The 22,854-nt window shown below is 40.3% G+C and overlaps 2 protein-coding genes and 1 long non-coding RNA gene across 3 annotated transcripts; 1 reads left to right on the plus strand and 2 right to left on the minus strand.

Moving 5' to 3' along the window:
* Window positions 1–1,351: 1,351 nt before the first annotated feature.
* LOC119551064 lies at window positions 1,352–2,480 on the minus strand. The gene is made up of 3 exons (XR_005219523.1): window positions 1,916–2,480; window positions 1,718–1,854; window positions 1,352–1,655 (listed from the first exon to the last, which is right to left on the minus strand). It is a non-coding gene; the product is annotated as an uncharacterized LOC119551064 (long non-coding RNA).
* A 1,244-nt stretch (window positions 2,481–3,724) lies between these two features.
* LOC119550709 (protein peanut) lies at window positions 3,725–6,245 on the plus strand. The gene has a single exon (XM_037859588.1). It carries the CDS (start codon window positions 3,927–3,929, stop codon window positions 5,553–5,555), a length of 1,629 nt encoding a protein of 542 aa, XP_037715516.1. The 5' UTR covers window positions 3,725–3,926; the 3' UTR covers window positions 5,556–6,245.
* A 10,621-nt stretch (window positions 6,246–16,866) lies between these two features.
* Window positions 16,867–22,603, minus strand: LOC119549492. Its single transcript, XM_037857596.1, is given in 3 exon segments — window positions 16,867–16,899; window positions 16,901–17,047; window positions 22,583–22,603. Coding segments are annotated over 3 exon segments (201 nt in total).
* Between the last annotated feature and the right edge of the window lie 251 nt (window positions 22,604–22,854).

Here is a 22,854-nt window from a genome sequence, read left to right on the forward strand (position 1 = left end):
TAAATGGCCAGCCAGGAGTCGGGCTAATAACTGGAAAGTTCTTTCTGACAGACTCCAAAAAAAGGGAAAAGTATTTTCCACCCAAAAAAGAGATGAAGGCTGCTATAAGTCATGAGTTCTCAAGAAAGGGGAATTGTCACACTTTTGGTGGTTGAAGCTTGCCTTTTTATGGCTTTTGGTAATATGTGGTAATGCAGTCAAACATTTACGACTCGGATTTCCCTATGACGAACCTTATATGAAACAAAATAGATTTATTTTTAAATGAAAGTTTAATACACGCCATTGATTATTGAATGTTTTTTATATCTCGGGCTTTTGTAAAACATTTTGAAAAACCCTGTGTAGAAAATTTGAAAGTTAATAATATTTGCGAGTAACTGTTACCTTAATTATTCTGGTAAATGTCACTATTTCATGGTCCACTTAATTATTTTTACTGTTTGATCAGCTCCTCATATGAAAAGTGTAATATACACATCTTTTTTATTTTTATAAAACTACTTAATGTTAAAAATTCGATTGTTATCTTATTTGTTTACCAATAAAAACCGAAACATTTATGGCGCGTAGACTATAAGATATATTGGCCAAAAACTGCCAATTCAAGATCATTGATCCCATTGATTGGTGACCCATCCCAGCCGATGTAACGGTCACTTGGAAGATCAGCTGCTCCTAAGCCAACATTTGCACTAAACTGTCTTTCGCTCTCGTGCCAAAGATTGCCTCAGCTGCCGACCCCATCCACTCTCCATCCTCCCGGCTGCATCCCCCGTCACTTCTTTGGGCTATGACAACAATGGATTATGGCCCGGACAATGGTCGGCGCTAAGAAAAACTGACTTTCCAGGGGACGACGGGGTTTTCCTCCGGCTTCTAGCGGGCCCTAATTGCTGGCAAACATCTTACATAATATCGAAGGAGATGCGTCTCGGAATGGATTTCGTATGGAGTGTGCCTGATGCGAAACAGCTGCTGAGGATCACAAAATCTATGAGGAAGGGTTGCGGGGAGATTAAGTGGGATTTGTTTATTGTAAAGATTTGCGGTTGCAGCTTCGGTGGCACTTTTTTAACCCAACCCTAACATCTGTCATAGAAAACTTGTTGTTTTTTGACAGCCTAAGAGAAAATACATTTTTTTTTCAATAATTTAAAACAACGCATTTTAATTGTTCAATGTCAATAGCTGCAATAAATAGCAATAATCAACTTTATTTTCAAAACAACTGTTTTCCTAAATTATATTTAGTTTTGTACAATATTCGAAATTATAAATATCTAAATAAATGTTAAATAAAATAAGTGCCTCGACTATCAGATACCCGTTACTCATAATAAATATAATTTCAAGTAGAGGCAAAACGATGCTTGAATTTTTATCTACTTTGCATTTTTACATTTTACACTTTTCACTTTTATTTAATGGCCGTGGCGACATTTTGACGATGTTCTTTCCAGATACGGGCGTAAGGTCATTACTTATTAACTAGTGGTCCGATTTAATAATTTTAATTGATAGGTATTGACAAGATCAATACATTCCAGCTACAATTTTTGTTCTAGCACTAAAATTGTAGGAGCCACAGCTTTGGGCGGTTTGTGGGCGTGGCACTCTGAAAAATAATGGGGCTGCGCAGGAATCTCTAGAATCTGCATGGAAAACTCCAACTTTTTTAATAGTTTCTGGGATCTTAGGGTTCATACGGACATACAGATATTCGGCTCATCGACTCGGCTAGTGATCCTGATGAAGAATTGTACTTAATAGGGTCGGAAGCGCTTCCTTCTACCTTTTAAGTTCTTTCCGACGAATCTAATACATATACCCTTTTACTCTCGTAACATGTATCTATAAAAAACATAATTAAAATCAATTGACAGTCAAATTAGTGGGAATAATAATAACTTACCACAGGGGAGTTGACACTACAGAATTTCTCTTTCCCCTGACGACAACAACTGTAAATCTTCCAATAAGTACAGTCATCCCCCAGGGTAAAAATCGAGCCACCGCGAGTCATATCAATTCATAAATGCATAATAATTCCGACAGAGGCTAAAATTAAAACAGGAGTCGCTGCGGAATAATGTGAGAAAAAAACTTTCTCACGATCACCTTGATGTCGCGCAGACGGCGTTTAGTCGAAATCCACGTGCAAAAGGGGGAAGTTGGTTCGATCGGGAGGAAGGAAGGAAGGAAACCACCACCAAAGCAGGCGGAGTAGGACGTAGGACGCAGGACCCTCCGATGGTGGTGGTTAGTTCCTCCCCCTCCCCTCCTCCTCCTTCATAGGCGATCGCCAGAAGTGCATGAGAATTTAAATTACAAACAAACAGAGAGCGATCGCACAATCAACGGGCTTTGTCCGTGTGCGTGTGTGCATCGGCATGCGATAAAGAGGAGGGTGAGGAGAGGGAGGGGGAGGGTGCCAGGACGAGGCGTGTGTGGGAACCTTTGACGAGGACACTCGAGCATGAAGCGGGTCAGCCGACAGAAGGCAATTATTATCGAGCTCCTTTTTTATGGCAATTCCCACACGCCCACAAGAGGCGTTAGCTTGCTAACCGCTCTCCGAGGAGAATCAAACGGAATTATGGCAAACGAGAGTGTGAGAGAGACGCGAAAGCCTTGTTCTCACCCACGCGAAAGCATCATGTTTAACGGAGAAAAGAGAACATAATTTTCTCTCAACACGAGAGATAAGCTCAGCTTCTTTTTTGCTGCACTCACGGTCATGCGCAACATTGAAACAAAAACCAAAACGAAACAGCAATCACAAAAAAACCAAGGGCGTCGAGATTATAGGGGGTCAGAACTGGGTTCCATACAAATGCCTTGAAGAAATTATTAAAAACAATTTCTCGACTTGTTAAGAAAAAAAATGTAAGTCGTTAAACATAAATAAACTATGGCCTTGAAATATCTTTACTCTTAGGAGGACTAGAGTTTAGACGATCTGCTACCACAATTTGTTACAAAAATATTTCAGCTTATTTATTTTTGCCAATATTTTTTAATGTATTATTAAAGAGAATTAAAGTTAGAAAAATTAGAGATAATAAATATTGTTTTAAAATATTAAAGCAAAGCAAAAGCATATGAGTACCAGGTTTAGTAGAAATTACTGTTCAAAATTTCATTTGCTTTGCCTGTCTTTATTGAAAAACTTTGTATCTTCTAATAAAGGGAGTTAGCAAACCGAAACAATCAATAAAGGCCTTTGCTGCCATAGCTTAATTTTTACTTATAAGATAGCGTTAAATAACAATATTATTAAACCACGGTTTTTTTCGTAGCAAAGATGCCCCTAATAATCCTCCTCGTCGCCACCACTGCTCCAAGGAAAAGTCAAAGTCATCCCTACCAACAATTTCTTCCTGTGCATGCTAGCGGGCGATTGTAATGCGATCCCTGGCCACTCAAGAACAGTCATTCAGACCAGAAATCTGGAATCCCAAGTGCGGGGACACATGAATGCGTTTCTTTGCCTATTTTTAAACATAACATTCCATTTGGAGTGATAAGGCCACGGAAAACAGTCCTCTTTTGCCCGTTTGCATGTGCATTGCATTTCTCTGCGCCTGTGTGTGTATGCGTGGTGGAAGAATTACTCATGCGCTCTCTCCCCAAGCGTCGGTTGGTATTTTCCCGGCTCCCTTTCGGTATTTTCCAGGGTCACACTGCGCCGGAGCTGGGCGTTGTTGTTGCCGCCGAGAGCGGAGCAGAAGTATTTAGCGCGTTGCCACTGACGGTCCTACTGACACAGAAAATGCAAAAAAAGTAAGAGCGAAAAAGAGCTGGCGTAGGCGTGACAAAAGCGGTGAAAAAGCAACGGTTTGTGCAAGAAAAGTATAGAACTACAGTGAAGCCAAGCAGCGAACGAATATCGAAAGCAAGAGGCCGAATTTGGCGCTATTCCAATGAATAGTCCTCGCTCGAACGCGGTCAATGGCGGCAGCGGCGGCGCCATCTCCGCTCTGCCCAGCACCTTAGCCCAACTGGCTCTGCGCGACAAGCAGCAGGCTGCGTCGGCGTCGGCGTCCTCTGCCACCAACGGCAGCGGCGGCGGCAGCGGCAGCGAGTCCTTGGTGGGCGTCGGCGGACGACCGCCCAACCAGCCGCCCAGTGTGCCAGTGGCCGCCAGTGGCAAGCTGGACGCCAGCAGCGGAGGCGCCTCCAACGGCGACTCGAACAAACTGACCCACGATCTGCAGGAGAAGGAGCACCAGCAGGCGCAAAAGCCACAGAAGCCACCGCTCCCGGTGCGCCAGAAGCCCATGGAGATCGCCGGCTATGTGGGCTTCGCCAATCTGCCCAACCAGGTCTACCGCAAGGCCGTCAAGCGGGGATTCGAGTTCACCCTGATGGTGGTGGGCGCCAGCGGGCTGGGCAAGTCGACGCTGATCAACTCCATGTTCCTGTCGGACATCTACAATGCGGAGCAGTATCCGGGTCCCTCGCTGCGCAAGAAGAAGACGGTGGCGGTGGAGGCCACCAAGGTGATGCTCAAGGAGAACGGAGTCAATCTAACACTCACCGTGGTGGACACACCCGGGTTCGGGGATGCCGTGGACAACAGCAACTGCTGGGTGCCCATCCTCGAGTACGTGGACAGCAAGTACGAGGAGTACCTGACCGCCGAGTCGCGGGTGTACCGCAAGACCATCTCGGACAGCCGGGTGCACTGCTGCCTGTACTTCATAGCGCCATCGGGACACGGACTCCTGCCACTGGACATTGCCTGTATGCAGAGCCTGTCGGACAAGGTGAACCTGGTGCCGGTGATCGCGAAGGCGGACACCATGACGCCCGACGAGGTGCACCTGTTCAAGAAGCAGATCCTCAATGAGATTGCCCAGCACAAGATCAAGATCTACGACTTCCCCGCCACGTTGGAGGACGCGGCCGAGGAGGCGAAGACCACGCAGAATCTGCGCAGCCGAGTGCCATTCGCGGTGGTGGGTGCCAACACCATCATCGAGCAGGACGGAAAGAAGGTTCGGGGTAGGCGCTATCCCTGGGGCCTCGTGGAGGTGGAGAACCTGACGCACTGCGACTTTATAGCGCTGCGCAACATGGTCATACGCACGCACCTGCAGGACCTCAAGGATGTGACGAACAACGTCCACTACGAGAACTACCGCTGCCGGAAGCTATCCGAACTGGGCCTGGTGGACGGCAAGGCCAGGCTGTCCAACAAGAACCCCCTCACCCAGATGGAGGAGGAGAAGCGGGAGCACGAGCAGAAGATGAAGAAGATGGAGGCCGAGATGGAGCAGGTGTTCGACATGAAGGTCAAGGAGAAGATGCAGAAGCTCAGGGACTCGGAGCTGGAGCTGGCGCGGCGCCACGAGGAGCGCAAGAAGGCGCTGGAGCTGCAGATCAGGGAGCTGGAGGACAAGAGGCGCGAGTTCGAGCGCGAGAAGAAGGAGTGGGAGGACGTCAACCACGTGACGCTGGAGGAGCTCAAGCGGCGCAGCCTGGGGGCAAACAGCAGCACAGACAACGTGGATGGCAAGAAGGAGAAGAAAAAGAAGGGTCTGTTCTAAGTCAACCCGCTCAAAACCCCACTTCCCCGCCCTCTTCCCCTTCCCCATACACTTAAGCGCTAATCTCGAACACAAGACAAACGAATGCAACCCCTAGCGTATCCTACACTTATACCTACCGCATAAAGTAATTCAAAAAGTGCATAAATATATCTATTGTTGGGCCCCAGCCGCCCCACAAGGCTTCTATTCGCACAGCAATCGTCCCGCGATGGCGATGCATTTGTTTTCTACATTACTATACAAGTACATATAACACATAGCAGTTGCAGTATTTTACCAATATATATCCACGCATTACTTGACGAGACACATTTGCTAGCCTAATGAATTGAAACCGCAAACGAATTAAATCGAGACAGTAACAAACGGTATTTACAAAATACTTAAGTATCTTAAAGCTTAAATAAAAGTAAAAACAAAAACAAAAACGGAAAACCTAAGCAGAAATCACGAGTACGCGGCGAAATTGATCCTAAAATTAATTATAACGAATAACGAAACCATGTATAACGTATGCTATTGATATTGTAATTGTATTTTACCTATTATGCATAATGTCATAAAACACCCGAACCCACACACAAGGCAAAAGCAAAAGCGGCAACAGCAGCAGAAAACATCAAGAAACAGAATATACTCTTGCATTTTACAAAATAAAGTCTTCTCCTTAGTTTAACTACATAAAAACGGAAAGCATTCCATATTGACTTCATTGTTTACTCAACTGCAGCGGAACGAAGCGATCGAACAGGGTGTTCTTCTGATCTGATCTTGTGGCACACTTCAGGGAACTAACAGCGTGACGCTAAGTTTTGAAATACGCATTGCCATGAATGAAGCGAGCATTCTGCAATCTCTGACTAATTTTATGTTACACATAGGTACGGCGAGGGTAAATGGATGAGTCATCCGTTCCACAGGAGCGCTGGCTTGTGAACGTGGCTTGAAGCGGATAGATAATTCGTTAGTTACTCCGACCATTGTTAGACGCTTATTGGACCACTGAAAAATCTCGTGGGGGGCTCGAAAGTACAGTGGGTCCTATTCAAAGAAACTATGCTTTTCATTTTTAAAAGTTTCCTTTTATGTCGGTTCTTGCCCATACGCGACTCAAGTAATTCCGAAAACCCCGACACTCCCTATATGTCAATACATGCATACAATCTTTCGATTTATGTACACACAGCTGTGGTCAAGTCAGTAGGGAAGCAAATTTTAAAGTTATATTTTAAAAGACAAAAATTATGAGTACTTTCTTAAAAATTTATTTCTTAAAAAACTATTTTTAGTTCGATTTTTTTTTAGATTTTTATATTAAGGTCTAAAGTGGTTTTTAAACCTAAACATTTCTTCGTGGGTTGGTTAAATTTGAACTACAAAAGTAAAACTTTTTAGCCTGCTCAATCAGTTGGTAATAAAGATAAAATAGCCAGCTTTATTTAGTAAAAATTAAGATAATGCCAGATAAGATAAAAAGGTTGGCGAGAAGTAAATATTGAATATATTTACTCATATCAAAAACGAGTTGCAAAATCATTATTCTTGGAAGATACATTCATCATTAAATCCACAAAAATGGCTACCTTATCTATCTGATAGATAACAAGATTTAAATTTTTTTATAATTATTTTCTTACTACCTATGGGTAGTATTTTGACCTGCCTTGTTTGTGTATGAAAGTATTGCATTTCGCTGGTTCTCCACTTGAAATTGCTTTCTAAATGCCCCAGACACAAGCTTTATAGAGAGACATGTGTGCATGGATATTTAATTTATGCACAAAAATTAATCCATAACCCAATTGGAAGGCACTCAATTAGAGCCGTATAAACCGTAAAATGAAAATCCATTGGTGAAAGACATCGAATAAATATGGAGCGAGAGTGGGCGGGGGAGAGGCGTGCACGGGGGGTGGTGAACGGTGGGCGGCTGAAGGGGTGGCCATCAAGATACGCTTGTCTGTGTGTGCGAGTGCCGCCTGTACGAGTGCTCGAGTATGTAAGTCAACAACGTTGACGCAGCACTTAACTCAACTCGCAGCAATTGGCTTTGGCGATCAATGAACGCAGCACCAGAGAAGAAGAAGCTCCACTGAGAGAGGCGTGCACTGAGCGAAAATGCTAATAATTTTGAGGTCTGTTACATAAATATGATAAGAAATATAACATTTACAACATTTATTTAAATTTTTAGTTTAATTTTTGATATGATATTAATTATTATCATAGATATGTCTTTTCATTAAAATTCAGTAAATATATTATTTATGTAACAGTGTTGTTGTCCAATGGGAAATGTTAAAAATTACAAGACGGCGCGAGACCGATACCAATTTTTCAAGATCAAGCCCCAGATTTTTTGGTCTTCAAGGTAAGCTAGTGGAAGGTATTTCGGGGAGCCACAGAAATCGCAGAGCGCCCATTCAGCGTGAATTTCGTATGTGCATTAATAAACATTTTATTTTATTATTCAATTTTATTTTATTGTTTAATATTATTTTATTATTTATATGATCATTTTAGGGATAGAATGTGATTATTATTCTCCATGAAAAGTGTATTTTCCAGCAGATCGATCAAGAGCTTGTTATCCTTATTTTCGAGTGTACTGAAGTGGAGTTCGTTTCGCTGCTGTGTTGTTTTTAGGACGATGACTCAAAAACACAACATATGGGCGGGGGGATGGGGGGTCGGGGAGTTAGAGGGTAGGTGTGTGTGTGCGGAGCTTATCGGGCTGAAATGAGAGCACAACAGCCCGTTTGTTCTCGCCTGCGGGTGAGCTTCATGTGGCGTCCATCTGGTGAGAGTGTGTGCGTGCGTATACGGAACACCCTGTTACTGCGATTGCTACGCTTGCGGACGGCATTCCTTCACGTCAAACGCGAAAATAACACAAACCAATACCAACCATCAGAGCCAAACGCTTAAGATTAAAAACAAATGTTGACCGTTTCTAACGAGCCGGCACATCGTAGACAGAGAAAGAGAGAGAGAAAGATAGGAAAGAAAGAGCCCCACTCTACCACACACCCACATCAGCCTGACACACTTACGTGACTGCGAGAGCGGGAGAGCGCTGCGCCTGCGCCTCGCTCTTAGTTTTACGGTACTCAAAAGTATGATCGATTTCTGATTAATATGACACAAATTAAGTGCATGACTGATATAATATTTTTCTAATATTCAAACCTTAACATTTAACATTTAAAACCTTAAAGTGTAAAATAACATTAAAAAATTTAAAACCTAAAAAACTTTTTTAATTACATGCTGGGAATCTAAAAGTCTATTTAGCTGGGATAGAAAGTTCAATATGTTTTTATTTGAGATTTCCGCTTTACAGTTTTAAATTGTTCTTTTACGAGTTCTGACATTTGACATGGCAATGGGAAGTGATTTTTATAGGCTGGTTGGTTCATTGGTTTGTTTGTTTGATTTTCTCTCATTTCCCCATCCCATTCCACTTTCAACTCCCCCTGCTGCCCCGCATCGTCTCAATGTCAAACTGATAAGGGCGCGTTTTCCGGTTTGTTTGCCTTCGCTTTATGATTACTGCTATACATATTTTCTTGTTTACAATGCAAATAAATTGAGATCGTGCGGGCAGCGATCGAGACGTTCTATCAGTTTTATGCAACACTTGTGGGAACGCAACTTCGTTGATAAAACCACTGGGTCCATAAATTACCCGCTGCGACTATACAAACAAACACTTGTTGGAATTGACACATATTTGTTTGGGAGACCATGTCTTTAATATATGTAGATAGATCTTGAAGAGTTTAACGTTAATTGCTAGAATTAAGAAATGAAAACAACATTACTTTGCCTTTGGTTTCTATTGGACTTTGGAAAGTGTCAAGAAGGGAGCTTCTTATGATTTCTTAGCAAAACTATTATAATTGATAAAGTGATACTAATTACAGATACTATTTAATCTGCGAATTTAAGGGGCGCTAGCTTAAAGACCCGATAGTGGAGATAGTCCAATGGCCTTCGTGTGGTCCTATACCCTTCATCTCGATCGGAAGTGATTCTTCCCCACATCCGTTTCTCTCTATTCCGAACCCATAGCGGTAAAATTAATTTCGCCATCTTCCACTTCCTCACCCACAATCTTTGGGAATCTCTTTTTTAATTTTTTGTCCTTTTTTGATTTCCGTTACGCTTGCGCTGGAAGCGTGTATAACATCCGCTCCCTACTTCCCTTTTCCTTCCCGCAAATCTTTCGTTTCGCTTTTGTTGATCATTTTACAGTTCGAATATTTCCTTTGTACCGACATCCTGGGAATCGCAGCTATTAACAGGTGATCCCGCTATCTGGCAAATCATTTGCGAAGGTGTGAAAATATATCCAGGACTCTGACGGTTTTGAGGGTGGATTTTGAGCCATTGTTCGAATTGTTCTTGTTCAAAGTGTGGGAAGTACCTCAATATTTTCGTTCTTAATTGAGTTGTTGTTGATATGAAATTGATAAAATAATAAAGACATTCAAGTGGTACATAAATTCATATACAGGGAATAATGACAAGGTATATCATTATTATTACTATTGAAATTTCATAATATATTAAGGTACTAGCTAAAGCTCCCTAAATATATATACTTTAATAGTTTGTTCCACCTAACATTTAAAATCTCAAGAACATATTTGATATAATTGGCTGTTCTGTGACACACTTAAGACCGGGTTTCACCTCCTAATGTACAGATTTCTGAGTGCATTTTGGCATTTTTTTTTATTTTTGGACAGCCATTTATCCCACAATCTGTCAGTACACTTGACACATGGTCTCAAGAACACTAACCGCACAATTATGCCCCTTAAACGCTCCCAACAATGCAACGCAACAAAGGACAAAGAGGAAAAAATCAAAACTGAAAGGGCTATTTCGGGTATAATTTCATGTAATTGGGGACAGTTGGCAAAGAGCAGATTTGTGGTCTGCAATCCTGACCCTGGGAACAGATTTCATTGGGCATTGACAGTTGCCCGGGTCGGTTATGCAAACTCAATTTGGGTCACTCACATTTCCAGGGGTCACGAGGGGGAGGGGGTGGCATGGCGTCTGTTCATATCGTGGCAGTTCGTCAAGTGACCTGAATGTAGGTTAGGTGGATGGGATGCTGATGCTGCTGCGGTTTAAAAGGTGCAGTGGTGCCCCAAAAGGGGCTGTTTCCGTTAAGACTTATGGCCTATTTTACCTAAAAGTCTATGCATCTTTTAAGAATATTTGTTTAACTAGATAAGATATATAATATTACAATTAACTATTTTTTTAATTATATCTTAATGTTTATATTAAAGATTGAATAAAAGTTACTGACATATATCTAGTTAGTCATGCGATTTCTGTTTGCTCACCTTGTATGATGAAATGAAATGCTTAGGAGCTTAGTCATAAATTATATTTATTGTTTTTTGCTATCGGAATTTAGAATGCGTCACTTTTCTTGCATATTAGAAACTTCGGGTGTATCCGTTATGATACATTTTATATTGTATAGAAATGTTAATATTTATCTAAATATTGGGCATAGTACTGAAGACCGATAAAGTGACGAATTTCAAAGTCATTTCTTAATCGAAGATATTAATGGGAATGTCTATTAATAAGGTAAAGTCTTCGGTGTCTGATTTTTTGAGACATTAAATGGATAAATTAGAGGGCTATAAGTATTTTATGAATATCTGGCTTGATATTTTTCTGTGTTGGACTGTGGTGGAAATCCCTCTTAGAGGACGACACTGCTGGTGCTAGCCGGCTTTTGTGATGCATCTTGGCTTGTGCCACCCTTTCTTTTTGTGTGCCAGCCTGCTCCATTGAATGTCTCTGCATGCCGAGTGCTGCTCATCCTCCATGTATGTTGAATGTTTTGTCGGAGACCCCGTCCCCAAAATCCCCTTTCCAAGACCCCCTCGAACCCATCAGCATCCATTCAGCCCGAGACTCTGCTCATAATTGATGTTCAAATTGCTGGTGAATGATGCAAGCGGTGCTGAGGAAGAAGCACTTGCCACAGATTTGTGTTGTGCTGGTCTCGATTGTGACACGTTGGGTCTACTGCATTATTATTATCATTCTTATTGTGAATCGGGCAGATGATGGTTTTGTGTAGCCACATTAAATTGATTTAATTAAGCTGAATTAGACAGGCGGAAATGAGAGGTGAGGGGCGTTTCAGAGTTTTCAGAACGCAGCACACGTGCCAGGAAGTTATCATCTGTCGAGGTGCAGGAAAATACGTTACTTTCGTTAATTTCCCGACTCAACAATGTGCATCCTACGAATTTTATAAGTCACGCGGCAAAGGAGCAAAGGATCCCGCACAAAAGAGGGTCCCCTCTTTGCCGGCAGGATCCTCATTGAGCCCTGCAATGAGCTCTCTTTCTCTCTCTTCGGGGTTGCAGTTGCACATTGAGCTGCACCTTCGTCCTGTTTGAGTAATTGTTATCGGTGATCCTGAAATGAACGTTACTTTGAGGCCTAGGCCCGGTGTTCTTTTCCTGGCACGCGCCAATGTTTCCCCCAGTCAGTTTTACTTCCAGCAGCTGCTCTTCCTTTTTTACCGAGTCCTGCAGGACATTCTACTGTAATTGAAGTGGCAGCCGAGATTCTTTTTTAGCTGATCCCTTGAAACTGTGAGAAGGGCCGCATTGCTAAGTCTCAAATCTGTCAGATTCTGTCACTATGTTTTTGGACATTTTTGAGATTTTCGCTTCAATCAAAGATATTTTATGAAGGGTCAATAAAAACTGTCGATCTGTAGGTTCTTTGTCTTTACATTGTTCACACTTATAATCCAGTAAAAAACCTATTCCAAGAAAATTAATTAAATTACAAGAAAGCTACATGATACCAAATATTTTTGAAGTAGACCTATCAAGTAGAACTATGTAGATATACGTACTTGTAATTTGAGGGGTGGACTCGACAATACTTAACACTAAATAAGTCTACGTTGTGCCACAAGATTTAATATGTCAGTAGCCAAAAATATACAAATGTATGAAGTATGCATGTACTGACTTTTAACTTGCAGGTACACAGTTGTGAAATTTGGATTTCGACCACCTAAAACAAAAGGATAGTGCTTTTTTGTTGGTCATTTGGATGACACTTATTTTAATATAAATTATATATTCATTTAATTGTTTTTATTTGCAGCATTCAATCCAAAAAATAATTGAAAGTGTGACTACATTTTGTCGACCCATAGTGCTTATCACAGCTTAAAACGAAACAGAAATGTTCTATTCCTTTATAGGTTTCTGTGGTCTAGGAGTTATTTATTTATGATAAAAACTCATTCTATTGCTTAGACATCCATAAAACTAGTTCCTCTAACTGAAAAACCCTTGATAAAACTCACTCAAGAGTGTCACTCCACTCAAAGCCCAACTCAAACCCGAGCTCAACTCACATCCTTGCAGAGGATACGGGGCGTGAAATGTCTCAGCCTCGGAATTCCGGCGAACACAGCAGCAGAGCAAAGTTCTCTAACCATTTTCATGGTTGCCAGCAAATTATCTGTTCGGGGTTTTCTGGGCCCGGGGTTTTGGTCGAAAACCGAACATCGCTGACCACAGCAAGTGTCGCCGATTTGGCCAAAGGACACTCCCCGGAAGAGAAGGAGGAGGAAAGCGGGATCCTTGGCCACTCATAAACACATTATGCATGCCACCTTGGGGGGTGTTCGGCTCACAAATTTGCAGTTTTCGTTGTGAATGTGCAAAAGTGCCTATAAAACCATAACGCGTTTTCTAGGAAAAGCAGGGAAAATCAGGTAACGCCCTCGACTGATTTTGGCTGTGCCTGTGTTTTGACAATCTCCTTTTCTTTGAGGGATTTTTGTAGGTGAACCATAAAGCGATTATGATTGGGAAATATAGTTTTTTCGGCCTTTGGGCGAAAAGTAAAAACTAATTAGGGTTTCTGTTAGAAAAACTTCGTTCTACATAAATAAACCATTAATTTAACATATCGCTCAGCCAGAACGAATCGAAGGCAGTTTGCCTGAGGTCAGAGACGCAAGGGATCGGCCGGATCGCATGGCAACTCGTGACCAGGTGTGCGCCAAGTCGTGTGACGACATCACATCGCACAACCAATATATCTGCGCAGACCTTTTTATGCATACGTTATAGACCAACCCGTCGTCTTTCAGAAATCTCTTTAAAAAACGAGCAAAAGTTTGCTGCGCATGCGCAGCTAAAAGTCTCCACCCCTTGGTTACTTTGGCTTTGTTTCCAGAAATCTTTTGCGAAATGTACAATCAGGGGGTTGGTTCGAACACAGAAAAAGGGGGTTCGTGGTAGGAGCAGGAGGTCTCCAGGGGTCGCTGAGGCGCAACGACCTTTCGCTGTTCCAAGGGTTTTCTTTGCTTTTGCAGCTGTTGTTTTTGCTTGAGCGAAAGATTTTCCTCAAGACACCCCGAAAAAACAGTCTTGGTTGTGTGCAACGCGTGTGAAAGTTCTGTAGTTCCGTTGTTTCCGTATTCCTGGCCACGCTTCAGCCATTTTGTTGGATATTCTCTGGCTTTTTGGGAAGCAGATTCTAGATCTGACTGCGGCGCAAAAGGAACTCGTCCTTGGGTGGGGGAATGTGGCATAAGCGTGTGCAAAGGGGATCTAGGGGAGAAAACAGGCCTGGCTCTCAGCCTGTGCCAACAAAAGAAGTTTGCCAAAGAAATTACAGTTCCTGTGAAGCGAGCTAAATGTCGTAAATTTTAGGATTTATTCCAAAACAGCAGGCAGCAAAACTCCCCATTTATAGTTTGGCATAAACTCGTATGGGGAGGCAAGCCAGATTGGTCAAGGGATTTCCAGTGCAATTAGAGAATTTTGAAAAAGTCATATATTATTAAATACAGATCTCAATACTTTAAACTAAATCCTTACCAAATATTAAATTACTTTAATAAGGTGTGTATCAAGTCTTTGTGGTGCTATACAATCATTTTGCTTAACTCTTGTCAAATTTGTAGATAAAAGTGTTGTAAGTATTACAAATTATCCATTGGTCCTTGATCATTTCTTTAGGAACCAGACAAGAATTATAGTAATTTTTTGTGTTTCTAGGCCAATTGTATCAAAACCATATGATGCCAACGATTTTTGACACATTCAGCGGTCAAACGTGATCACATTTTTTTGTAGTTTGTTATTAGTAATTAAAAGAGTTCCTTTAAATATAAATGTATTCCACGAAGCAGAAAGCTCTGCTCTGTTTGTGTCGTTTTCATACACTTCCTTTTTAGTTTGGTATTTTCAGATGTCTAAAATAAATCTATAATAAATATTTGTTTTTAAATAAATAAAAAAATTGTTGCTTGCTAAAAAATAAAATATCGTATGTAATTACAAACACCTTGGTCAAATTGACCCATATAATAATTAAATGGACTCAACAAATGAAATTGGTAATTTGACCAATTAAATTAAACAACAATAAAATATATACTATATACATGCTATACTTCAGTTGGTTTACTATTAACAGTAAGTAGTTTAACTATTAGATAGCAGAGTGGTTACAAATTAACTATTTTCGTAAAGCATTAGTCATCTCAAATGGAAAAAGATATGGTAAAAAAAAGGGAAATCAAATGGCACTAAAAAAATAATGCAAAAAAAATGTCATTATAATTCCAAAAAAGTAATGCTACAGAAAAATCGTTTTATTGGCTCATGTATAAAAAATATCAATGTCAATGCACTTTTATTAGATTTTCACAAATTAGTGAAAAATCGAATTCAAAAAAGAAGTTGAGGTTAAAAAGGGTAACAATTTAAATAAGCACTGTCTTAAAAACACCCTATTTGTTATGTGTTTAACATGCGGACTTTATATCCTTGACTAAGAATGATGCGCATTTTTGACCGGAGGATAAGAAATAAATAAAGCGAAAGTCCCAACCTACTGGCATGTTCTTAACTTGTAATGTTGTTTTAATGTGATAATTCATGCCCATCTATTTTTTTGCGTTTTATGCTTTCGGTATAATTAGTAAAATTATAGAGTTCAATAAAATTACAGTTCCCTCGTCCAGACAGGCCTTGAGCTGTCCCAGTTCTTGGTTTCCTCATTAATGTCTCTGAGTACTTACGGCTAAATTGTCGGCCAAGTCAATGTAAACAAGTCCTGCGACCTTGATGGTAGCGCTAATGGCTTTATAGTGCACTCCCATTCCCACTGCCACAGCGTGTGTATAATGTTCGATGCAGTGTCCTCGACACAAGGTTACATTTTATGATTTGGCAAATTTCCAGAGAGGGAGTTCCGTGTATGGGCTCGAAAGGATGCGATGCGCAAAGTTGACGGCAGAACTGCTTGCGTGGAAGGACTGCGACTCAAAAGGATGCAGGAAAGGATAACTTTATGGGCCGCTTGTAAAGACCGTTTGAGCATTGGACAATATAAGCAATGGGTGATTATTTGTTTTGGTCACAATAAAGACGGCGGGTGGCAAGGATAATGCAAGGATATCCTTCTGCATCCTCAAGCCATTAGCACGGCGATTAGCGGCTTGTACATAGGGACTTTCGGCGGATGGAAGGGCTATGTCAGACTTCTAGGAAATGAAGGTCCTTTTTCGCGTTTACCCAGCAGTTTTTTACTTTTGCGCAAAAAAAGTGCAGCGAGATTTGCGTAAAAAACGTTTGCCAATCGCAGTTCTACGGATTTTGGAAGAAGGTTTTGTTTGTTTTTTAGGTAATATTATGTTATTAAAAAGTTTCCAGGAAGCCCGAAGACCCTTTAAGTATTTGTCAAAGCATTTGCTATTATGCTTAGAATGTTGTGTCTACAATTGCGTGAAAAGGCGTCTAGGGTTAGGAAAGAGGTTCCGGGAATCTAATAAAAAGGTTTTTTCCGGTTATGCGGAAATGTTATGCAAGCTTGTCTGAAAAATCCTGCAACTATTGTGGACAGTTCTTAGAAAAAGACTCGCTGACACTTTTCCGATAAAATTCATTTGAGCGACAGCAACAATCCAAAAAATCTACCGATAAGCTGACAAAATTTCTTATCAAAATAAGTGAAGAATAATAAATTGTCGATAATTGTAAATCTCGCCCAAAAATCCCAGGGCAATCCCGCTAAACTAATTTTCCCAGACTCTATTTCAACCCCAAACCGTAAACCCAAAAACAAGAACAAAACAATAAAAAATTGAGGAATTTCTCAGCGCAAAAATTCTGAAGGATCAGCAAGGATTCTCCTGTGCTACACTAATCGTTTATTATGATCAACGAGCTGAATCAATAAAAACGAAACGAAAACGAAGCGCCTACTTCAGGACATGTCATCGTCCTGTTCTCGTTCTGGTTCCCATTCGGGTTCCCATTCTCGATCCCATGGCAACCTGTTTCACAGGGTTGGATGTCCTTTTGTGTGTGCGTTGGAGTGTTACCGTTGCCGGCCGTGAGAATCGAATGCACGGAGGGGCTCGGCAATAGGGGTAACAGGTTCAGGTCCTGGCCCTGCTGCACAGGTATGCAAAAGTCAAATTTGTTTGCTATGGGAATTTGTCGGAGGTGTCTGGCTTGGGAAAGTCTTTGAGTGCGAGTGTGTGTTGTGCGGTGGGAATTCGCTCAGCTCCTTTTGTTTGGTGTGAATTTTATTGAAACTCTGAAAATTGTGGGCGGTGAGATTGTGAGTGATCAGGAAGAGTTAGGGAGTAGTCTTAATGGGGTTTCCAAGGAACACGACTTGAACCAGAAAAGTTTAGAATTGGTTACAAAGTTGTTGAAATAAACATGAACTTAGGCGACTAAATATTTTGGAAATTTTTAAGTACAACGTCGATAACAAAATAATTTTCATAATTGACTATGAAACACTTTATACTAATAAAAAATAAATAAATAAACAAAAAAAATAATATAAGCACCTGTTTATAAATCAATAAAAATAATTTATCGTTTTTAAACGCTATACAAAATATATATGAAGTATTTTTCTCGTATATTTGGATTAAGAAATATTTACAGTTTACTTTTTCGACGTTTTGGGCCCAACAATCTTATCATATTAACAATTAAAATTACTCTGTTAATTATTTATTTATTTATTTTATTTACTCTGTCACTTCCTAGAAATTGAAGAAGGTTAGTGAATTTGAGACTCAAAAAAATTTTTAACAAAAATTAAACAATCCTTGAAACTAGGATTGTAAAATTAAAGGCCTCTCGTTTTTGATAAAGTAGTTTAAGATGTACGCTTTGTTTTAGATATTTATTTAAATCTTTTTCTCTTCCCATCTTAACTACTCAAACATAAATTCTAATATAATTTCGATTCCAGTTTCTGCTAATTTCCTGTGCCCGCCCCAGGCCGTCGTTTTGAGACATTTCACACAAATTTCGTGCACTTCCTTCCGGTGAGCGGAAGAAAAGGAGCGCATAAGGGCAGCCAGCACGCAGAAAGGATATTCTCCGGCCAGACAATAAATAGAAATCTAAATTGCAAAATATGGGCCACTGCCTGTGGGAACCAATTTGATGTGGGCCCACCCTCGCATCATCGATAAGATCGTCGGCCAAAGGAGGTGCTGAGAAAATCTCGTTTGTTGTGGCAGGGCAGAGGGTTCCATTGTTCGCCTGGGAGAAACATTTTGCTTGTTTGTGCTCGAAAACAGGTTAACAGGTATTTAGCCCGGAGATCAGTCAGGATTAGGGCGATGGACGGGGTGCGATATCTTGAGTGGGTGGTCAGCTATCTATCATATGGAATCCATTTGCGAGGGAATGGAGCATGTTTGCTGTCCCATAAATCTGGGGAAGACTTGAAATCGTTCGTATTTCATTTGCATTTCAGTACAAGCAATTAGGCTAAGGACTCTGGGAAAAGGGATAATGAAAAAATAAGAGAGAAACCGAACTAGTGAAATTAAATAAAATGGTAATTTGATACGCGCACACTTATGAAGTGCGTTTCTCAAGGACTCGCAGGTAGTCCTTCGGGCATGGAGAGTCCTTTGTCTGAGCTCACATTGGCGCATCGAATGGCAGTGCAAGCAAACAGATCCTTGGCCCCGAAGATCGATCGTTATCCTTGGGGAGCGTTAATTAGATTTGCACCGAGCGGTCCTGATCAAAGGCTCAGTGGTCAGTGGAAACTCTGGAAAAATCTCAGACGTACACCTGTGGGAAAGGACCCCACGCAGCCAGGACTACATGCACTTGCTCACATCTCTCTCAGCAGGACGTTCCATTGACTGACCTTTCCTCTTCCATTTAATTTCCATTCTTATTTGCAGTTCCTTTTATTAATTTGAAGTGCCCGCACTTCATGCAACTGTTGCGCTTCGTTTCATTTCTTCCTTCCGGAAGAATGGTCATCCTGTTGGCTCCTATTGTGCTGGCCCCGGCACTTCCTGTGGGTCACTTGGAACCCTGTGGCCAAAACAATCTATTGTTAATTAATTGTGCTGGTCAAGCAAAACGCCTGAGAAGAGGAAGTGGCGGTGGACGCCAGGTAATCATTAAAGGAGTCAAGGATATCAATGTGCTAGTACTTCGCATGTATTATGAGGGATGGAAAGTATGTCTAGGGCAGTAATGATCATCACCAGAGAAAGCGGAAGGACTTCTAAAAATTACTTTCTTTTAACCCTAACGTTTTGCATTGCACTTTCTGCAATTATTCTGATAAACTTTGTAAAATGATTAGATGTAATGTATTTTCTTCTTTTTTACCCAGATATTTATTTGGACACTTATTTACAATAATGACAAATCATGTTGACACTGAATACAAACTATATAGACTAGTTATAATAAATACATTAAATATTTACGTTTTCAAAGAGTTTGACTTAAGTGTAGTAGTGGTGCAGGCAGAATATTGCAGATTGCAGAAGGATCGGAAATTATGTAATATATTTTCATGTCAAAATCTCTTCGTCAAACTTCAATCGAACATTTTTTTTCTTTTTTGCTTTTGATGTAAGTGCTGGAATGGAAAAAGGGCAAGGAGATAGAATTAGTTGAGCTGGATGAACAACTAATTCGCGTATCGTTTCATTAGGGACCTGTTTTGCAGAAGCTAATTTTTCGTTGATCTTTTTAAAATTGTTGCGACCTTCTCCGCCTTTTTTTCTCCCATTTTTTATATTATCCATTTTCGTTCTACTCTGTTCCTACACTTTTATCAAGCTCAAAAATGCAATATTTTTGAATCAAGGCGCCACGTGTTCTTCATCTTCCATGAAATGTTAAGATGTACCGTTTTCTAACAGAAATGTTAAGATTTTTCTAACATTTCTGTTAGATTTTGATACATCTTAACATTTCTTTTAATTTCTGAGAAATTTTAAAATCTGGCTTGGGTCCAGGCTTTAATGTAATTATAACAGTTAGCTAAGATATCACCTAGTTAGTACTTAAATTGCTTACAAGTATTCTACATATTCTTACACGATGTGCTGGCGCCCCCTAGCTTATATCGACAAATCATACGTGGTGTTTGATCGCCACCTGTGTGTCGTGTTCCTGATTTTGTTAGTAGTCCTACAAATCACCGCTAGGTAGCGCTCAAAAAATGTTTTCCATAACCAAGCCATAAACAATTATTAATTATTCATTTTCAAATATTTTGTCATAAGAAATTTAAAAAAAACGTAAGACCTCAATAATTATTTATCCGTTGGGCAATGTATACCTCTTCTTAAAAGGAATACGATTAAAGGTTTAAACGTTTTACAAAAGCTTAAATACAAATAGGAAAGTCTTCGTTTTCCTATTGCATTCACAATTAACCAAAAAAGCTTACTTTAAAATTTGATCAATCGATGGTCTGAATAAATAATTATAAATTTAAATGAAAATTATAATACCTACAATTATATTTACACTTATTAAAGACTCAAGAAAGGAAGAGATCAATTTAACTTTGCCCAAAATGTTGATTGGAAATATTTATACATAATTCCGATTAATATAAGTTTTTAGTTTTCAATACAATTTTTATTGCTATGCCGATACATATCGGATATAGAACAAAGAGTTCAAAACCAAAATTGACTCGTTACACTAAGCAGTCGATTCGGTGCAGAACCGGTACCGGAACCAGTTCCGTAATGTTTTTAATTAGTTTAAAAAATTATCATATCTTTGAAAGGTGAGCTGCTGAAGGTGCCATATTCAGCAGTGTTAGCTAATAACACTAGTTAACGTAGTTTGTTTTTCCGGTAAAGTTAAGGTCTCTGATTAAGAAAATAGAACTAAAATTATTTTGTATGGTTAAATTTTTTTGAGTGTTCAAAACATTTCCGATTTATCTTTAGTTCTATTTCGTATACTCTCGATACGGTATTTAGTTGTAATTAATAAAGGTTTTAAAGCCTTTACTAAAAGATACATTTTAAGCCAAACTAACAAGACCCAAAACCCAAATAGTTGGGTATTATAAAAATACTTTTTCAAGACCTTACTAGATAATGTGTTGTTAATGTTTTTTTTTGCGATTCCTTGAGATTAAAATAAGTTTATAAACAACATTCTCTAAACATTCGTTAGTTTATTATATTTTTAGGAATACCTGCTCATATCCCGGTTCCCATGTAATTAATGTGGACTTGGTATACACTCCTATAAATTTCATAATTCAAATGGTCACATATTTTGTCCTCCTCCCCTCTCGGTGGAAGACCTTTTCAAGGGTGCTGCAACCTCCACTCACATGTGTCATCATCCCACTGCGCAAAAAGAAGTCCTACAACTGTCGCTTTTGCGGTGACCCCCATGGAACTCACACCTCCATGTCCGCGATCCCCCTGTTATATATTTTTTTTATTGTGCCAGAAGGTCTTTGCTGCTCCTTCGAAATTCATTTTAATTCGTTTTTATTTCTTTTTAATTTTTATTACATTTTCGTATATTAGCTTTGACTTTGCTTTAGTTGTATCCACTTTGAATTATTTGATGTTTGTTTTCCCCGCTCGCTCTTTGGGCTAAAAATGAAAAAAGGAAGTGGAAAACAGCATCAGCTTTTTTCACCAGCATTGTTCCGCGGACCTCTGGGTGGAGAAGGAGGGGACCTGGACGGCTAGGACCCTCTGGTGGTCGGTCTCCGGTCCGGTTTTGTAGTTATTGTCCAACGTTGACTGTTTACGCCGAATGCTCTGCGCCACGTCGCGATCCGCGGAGTAGGAAATTAAAAATGGCGAAATAAAGTTAAATTTTTTATGGCTTGTGCAAATAAGTCACAGGCAGGCGGCCAGTGGGGTTGGAAAAATCCGTGGAACTGCCGGGGAAATCCCGGCCAGCAGCCGATGTGCCCCGCGTGTAGCTCATCGCTTGTTAAGCAAGAAAATAATATTAGCATTAAGCGTTTGTCTCTGCGCCTCTGACAGACACGGCGCCATCCATCGTCCCTCCCAAGTCTTCTCCCTTTTTTCTGATATTTATTTTACAAAATGGGCGACAAACTTGCCCGGTTTCGGCTTCATTTTTTTCGCTTCTCCTGGTCTTGTAGTTTGTGTGCTCTCCTCTTTTTGCTCATATGGAGCACATCCAATTAAGCAGCTCTGAAAGTGGTCTAAAAAATGAGTTCTGCTGGGAGTGGTCGGGTGGCTTGGCGGGTGCGAAATTGTCTACTTTAAAGAGGTCTCGGGGAATTGGAATTAATGACTGTATGAGAGGCTCACAGGTGACATACGGTGAAATTGAAAATTAAGCAAATACTATAAAAAGTAAAAGCAAATGATTAGAGTAATTTGTTAATAGCAATTAGGAATGTGATAGTCCTCATAAGGCGACCAAACGAAGTTCTGTAAAACGAGGTACTGTCCTATTATTAAACTTTATTTATTTACTAGACTTCGAAAGAACTCATAATAATGCTAATTAGGGTGTTTTTAAAATGTTTTAATATTTTTCTTATAATTATGAAAATAACAAAGGTTTAGAAACTCAAATACCTATTCAATTGAAAAGATATTATTACCCAAGGCACTGATTCATCTAAGACCTACCCCAACAGGTGATGAAGTTCTGTTTATGGTCACTTCCACCTACCGACTTCGAAGTGGTCCACATTTCAAAAACCTGTTTTTGATTGACACACTTGCACTTTCTTTCAATTAGCCGCCAAAGACGCTCGTGTGCCGGCCGCTGTCTTTTCTTTTCGGCGGTAACAATTTGGGATTTCTTCGAGACCCTAATTAACTCGCATTTAAGGCAGGAACAGGGCGTGGGTGCCAAAAGAGGTGTTGAGAGACTCGAGTTGTAGGCAGATCGCGTGTTGATTCGGGTGTTGGCCTCATCATTCTTAAGAGGCTGTCTTCGGC

This window comes from Drosophila subpulchrella, chromosome 2R (assembly GCF_014743375.2).
Source record: "Drosophila subpulchrella strain 33 F10 #4 breed RU33 chromosome 2R, RU_Dsub_v1.1 Primary Assembly, whole genome shotgun sequence".
Classification (NCBI taxonomy): Eukaryota; Metazoa; Arthropoda; class Insecta; order Diptera; family Drosophilidae; genus Drosophila; species Drosophila subpulchrella.

Coding starts and splice junctions, on each gene's coding strand:
- LOC119550709 (XM_037859588.1), top strand. CDS start 3,927: ATGAATAGTCCTCGCTCGAACGCGGTCAATGGCGGCAGCGGCGGCGCC.